Here is a 5,708-nt window from a genome sequence, read left to right as displayed (position 1 = left end):
CCCCCGGCTCTATGAGCCGTCGTTGCGTTAGATTACATTGCAGAATTTGCCGCCTTGTCACGCGAACAGCTATTATCTCGCGGGGATTCGACGAGCTTCCAATGATGAACGAGTACCGTTCGGTATCGGGTCGTTCGGCGCGAGCAACATTGTGGCCACGACGTTTGCTGGCTGATAAGTGCAAGCGTGAGCGGGCGGAACGAGGCTGCGTCAATCGGCAGGCGAAATTATGCGGGGATTAATTACGGGACGTTTGTTTCAGGCTGTCTAACGCGGGGAAGGAGCGAGTCGTCCCCGGCGAATCATCCGGCGGCGACGACTCGTTGAGTTTAAACGGGCATGATAAATTCGCGCGAATCCGCACCGGGAAACTGCAGACGGATCCACGCAGCTGTCGGCTGGATTATATAATGTAACGTCGGCGTAATTATACCAGTTTTTTACACACAGATAAGATCTATTAATCACAGCGAGCAGTGGGTATCTGCTCGTCAGATCAAATAATAAAGCCGATATCTGGATCGGCCGAGACGCGTCGAGATGTGGAGCGTCGTGGAAATTATTTAATTATTTATCGCGCGCATTAAAATGTATCAGATGTTACTTATTCATCAGGCCTCGATATCTCCGACGTGGGAGATTTTCGCTCGATTCCGAAAGACGCGATCGCGCGCGTTACCAAAGGAGTTTCTCTCTCTTTCTTGAAAAGAGAAGAGAAAAAACGGGAAAAACAACGGATAAAAGGAAACGAGCCTCCGAGCTTCCGTTAGGCGTTCAATATTCTTTAAAGCGAGAGATCGCTTCGAAGAATTAATTGAGGTGTTCGCGAAGCAAAGAAAACGGATCGACCTCGCGGGATGAACCCCGTCAGAGTGAAATTAGAAGGCTCTAAATAAACCGTATTTCTAATGGCGCATCAAGAGGGCCTTTTATAAATTTACTACGTATCAAGCAAAATCTCCTTTCTATACATTTATTTTACTAACCAAACAATAAATATTAATTTTATGGTTTTAAAGTTTCAGAAAAAAACGTTTTTCCCCTATTTCCACGGATTTCTTCGGTTTCCGCCCCCAGGGTACAAAAATTTGCTTAGAAAAATTCGCGAATGTTCGATTAAAACCCGCCCTTTTTCTTTTTTCCGTAAAGAAGATATGAAACAAAAAAAAATCTGCGGAAAAATGAGGAAAAAATGTTTTCTTTTCGAAACTTTAAAACTAGAGTTAATTTGTAACGAAGCTGAGGTAGATATATATATAATATTTCAAATATGGAAATTGATTATTTTTCTTATTCTTAATGCTGTATTTGTGCATCAATTGATCTAATAGAAATGCACAGATAATAGAAAGAAGTATATAAGTACTTAAATATATGTGTATATACATTTCCAATATCACTACACGGAAAAAAAGTCTGGTTGCATTAATCAGGAAAAAAAACAACCAGATGTGTTTTAGTCGAAGGAAACAGAATGTCTAGTTATTATGACCCAAATGGTTGTTCTTATAACTAGAAACTCTGTTTTCTTCAACCCAGACGCATTTGGTTACTGCAATTAGACTTTTCTCGTGTATAAATAACAAATTTTCCATCACTGTGTTTTCAAAATAAAACGGTCAATAATTCCGAAATTTATCTATAATATAATAATTACAAATTAGTTTTAAAAAATTCCATCTTATACGCAAATAATGTCAAATTAGTAGAAATTCAGTGCTTCTTTTAAGTTTCTATGCTTGCACGTACACAAATTTCTAATTAAATACCTCGGAAACGATATAGTAAAGATTAAGGAAATTTCCGTTACGCATTGTTGGTTCGATTCACTTTTACATCATGTACATATTACAGGTTTATTTTATATTTGGTCGCTCGAGGCTTCTTCAAGTTCTCAACATCGAGAACGCAGAGATTTCGGAGGCGGCGAGACGCGCACGCATGTTCCCGCGATCCATTTGCGGACCTCATCCACCGCGTGCGAATTAGTCCCGTAAATGACGTGCGGATGTTTGTTTGCCGGCGGCGTTAGCGGATGCGAATCGCACGCAAATTCGCGTAATTGCGTGTAAACGCTCGAGCTGACCGGCGCGATACTTAGTGAGCTTATTATTAGCGTGCCGCGTCACATCCACGTTTCGGCGAGAATGATCGGCTATTCAGACGAGGTTTTCCGTATGCAGTCCTCCTTTCAAGCCGCGTCTAACAATGCAACGACCATGCGAAGTTCTATTCCGAGCTCCATGTTGTTTTTCCTCCCCGGCTCTGCGTATGTCTCGGCTCTCAATAATGTATTTTCCCGTGCATTACTCTGAACCTGATCGCTCCGATAAAGACCGCGCGACGATTTTCCGGAGGTTACAGTTCGTCGGATAATTTCGATTGAAAATTTTCGCCCGCGATGAGCGCGCATGCTAATGTATGCGAATTTTGCGGCAACGTCTGCCAGTTATTATGCAGACACCAAAACGATTCGTTAAGAGTACCAAATGCCATTCGCTGGATTATCTTGTTGAATCTGCGACTTACTTCGCTGTAAGAACAAATTAGTGAATGGAGGAAAACGCTAATTTGTTTCAACGGCAAATTAGACGTGTCCTAAGGACAAGTTCACTCGGCAGAAATTTTCTATCGTGGCAACAACATCGTTCCTGCTCTAATTGCGTTTGCTAAGTTGGTAATTTATTCAAGTTGTTAATTTGGCTATGCCGATCAAATTGTATCGCTGTCGCAACGGATATGTAGTAACAACGATGTGTGTGCCAAGGAAAGAAAATTAATACAGCAGTAATAATTAGTTGTAATATATGGACAGCAGAAAACATCAGCAGTGTAAACAACTTTAATCGTTGCAGTAAAAGCCTTTTGCTACAATAACAAACTATTTTGCTGCAGCAGCGAAAAAACTTGTTGATGTAGTAATTAAAATCGTTTACGCCGTTGAAATTATAGGCGGCCACATGTTACAATTAATTTATCCGTTGAAGCTAATCTTCTACCTTCCAGGCGCGACTTTGCTGCAACAGCAACATTATTTTTCTCCGCGCACAAAATTATCGAGACCCCTGCGAGAGAAGTTTTAAAAAGCATATCGAGGATAAATAAAGATAAACAAATAGACTAAATAAATAAATAAAACAGGATAAATGGATCAGAGAAAAAGTTTGTAATTCGGTGTGATTATTGCGTCTCGAAATTGCATTAACACAGGAAACGTCGTTATATCTTAATCGTTTAATTTCCGTATCGTCATCCCCGATCGCGACGATATCACCGGACGAGCGAAAAATCGCGCGATCTACGTGGAAGTAATTAGAATGATCTCGGATAAGAACGCTCGCTGCACGTAGTAAACCCGATTTATCCTTACATTCTTTTTCTTCCCGCGGCAGCCGCGCACTTTTTGCATCGCGTAACGCCGTTTACGTAAGGCATCGCCTGTGTATTCTGGATCCGAGCGGATCCCGTGGATGTTCGAATCGTCTAGTTTTATTCGAAGACGCGGGATGTCTGGCTACGTAGACGACGTAAGAATATGAATAATTTCGCATATTTGATCGCTCCCGATGAAAAATCTGCGGACTGTTTACCAAGATAAAAATATATACATGTGATCGGGACATGCGCGTGTTACGCGCAAGTAGGAGACGCGAGATGTGATCGACGACGTTGGGCGACGACGGGACGTCACATGAGCGTGACGCAGGTTGAAGAAATAGCATGACATTCGTAAAAAAAAAGTTTCGAGCCAATATTTCACGCGCAGCACGGGACGGTCGCGCGGGTATTTGCGAACATCGGCGCGTGTTTGATAAAACGATCTTTCGAGAAAATCGCGCGAACTCTCCGTCTCACGCTCGACAATCGGCACGCCGTGCGCCGAAAAATGCGTATACATTCGCGCGCGAACGAGAGGAAGTTGTCCGTTTTTCTAGATTCGCTGTTGCGTCGCGCATGCGACCAACGCAAAAATGCCGCGGACAATGCGACGATTATTGTGAGCGCAAGTTGCACCGCAATCGTCGCGCTTCGGCAAGAAATGAAAAACGGAGGGGACGGAAGGATAATATTGTGGCTCGTGTGTGTGCACGAGAGTGAGATGGAAGAAAAAATTAGTTCCAGTAGCTGAATTAGTTATGACGGATGCCGAAAACTTTCGCAATTTAAATTACAGCAAAGTCTGCGGCAAAAGACTCCGCTTTTGCAGAAATTAAAATTTCTCACGCTGCCGAAGTTTTAGATATCCGTATGTTACAACTAATTCAGCTACCGTAGCTAATTTTTTTTTTTTCGTATATAAGCAGCGATTCCGAGCAAATAAAGCACGAAAGCTCGTTCGCACGATTCTCGTAAGGGATAATTGTTTCATTCGTACCGGTCATCTAAATCGTACCTCTTTATTATTTTTTTTCCGTAATTATTGAATACAACCTAGTGATAAATATATAAAATAAATGAGCGATGAAATATACAATCAAAACTTTGATGAGTTATGTTGGGTATTTTTGTGATATAAACTTTTAAAGAATATCTTAAATACACGGTAAGAAATATTTTGTTAAAATATTAAAAATGTCAAGTATTAAAATATTTTAATTTTAATATTAAAAATTTTTTATCGGCCCTCGTTAAAAAAAGCTTATGTTAAATTTTTAACATACCTTCCTGTTAATTTAACACGATGTGTTTATGTTATCTCAATAGTTTGTGCTGGTCGATATTCAACATGCGTAAATGTTAAAATAACACTCATAAGTGCTAAAATAACACTGGTGAGTGTTAAAATAACACATTTTATACTTCAGTGTTAAAATAACACATTTTATACTTCGATTAACATACTATGAATGTTAATTTTGTCTTCATTATTTATATAAAATCTGTGTTACTTTTCAACCTAATCACCTTGTGTTAAATGAAAAATTTGTAGACCGTTTGGGACGGGCGAAACGAGTTCAATTTAACTACGAAAGATTTTACTACGCAGCAGGATTTCGGCGGCTCTCCTTTGTGCTGTCGTTTACACTTCGGTTTCTTTCATCTTTTTTTCGGACATTGGGGCGGGCAAACAATATAAATACGGAAGAGAGGAAAACTCACCGATGCCCTCGACGACGTATCGATCCTTCGCGTCCATGCTTGTAAGCTCGGTGACGCTCACGACAATCTTGACGCTCATCCTCCTCTCTGCGTCCCCCGGAAGCGTCGAGCAGCAATTTCGCAGAGCGTCGCGACGTCGCACATCCGGCGTTTTTCGGCCGCAAGCACCTGCTTAACAGACAGCGGACCGCTCAATTAGCCTCGACGAAAGCTTCATATTTCCGCTTTCGTTTCTCTTCACTCCAATACGCGTGTACGGCGCGCGAGAGAGCAGATCGCGTGTGTGATTGTGTCCGCCATTACGATCACGATACGTAATCGGTCGAGTCGCGTGTCTAACGAATGCAGCAGCAGCATCCTCTGTGTTGTTAGACATGCGATTGATCGATTTTTCTACATATGCAGCTGTGCGTTTGAAAATCCAGTCCTTGACTCTTGTTGAACGGTGATATTTCGCGCGTTCCGCGCCGCCATTTGCGGCACCGTGTTCGAATCGCGATTACGCGCGATGTCCCGACCCAAGATGGGCAAGGAGAGCAAATCGATATCGCGAGGTTGATTCTTCCGAGCTTTAGACCCCGTTCTCCTCAAGGGGGATCTATCGGGGG

General features: G+C 41.9%; 1 protein-coding gene across 9 annotated transcripts in view; it reads right to left on the bottom strand.

The window, feature by feature from the left end:
- LOC106745013 overlaps positions 1 to 5,708 on the bottom strand; it is a 106,161-nt gene that overhangs the window by 96,640 nt on the left and 3,813 nt on the right. For 5 of the 9 annotated variants that reach the window (XM_014620215.1, XM_014620224.1, XM_014620216.1 and 2 more), the window contains one exon: positions 5,101 to 5,271. In XM_014620215.1, coding sequence (XP_014475701.1) covers positions 5,101 to 5,271 — 171 coding nt within the window. Of the gene's footprint in view, positions 1 to 5,100; positions 5,272 to 5,708 lie in introns of those variants that run through there. The other 4 variants (XM_014620217.1, XM_014620225.1, XM_014620219.1 and 1 more) reach the window with 2 other exon arrangements.

The sequence above is a fragment of the Dinoponera quadriceps genome, unplaced genomic scaffold, assembly GCF_001313825.1.
Source record: "Dinoponera quadriceps isolate SergipeBrazil2010 unplaced genomic scaffold, ASM131382v1 scaffold717, whole genome shotgun sequence".
In the NCBI taxonomy this organism is placed as follows: domain Eukaryota; kingdom Metazoa; phylum Arthropoda; class Insecta; order Hymenoptera; family Formicidae; genus Dinoponera; species Dinoponera quadriceps.
Note: the sequence above shows the minus strand (reverse complement) of the source record. Positions and strands in the feature narration are given on the sequence as shown.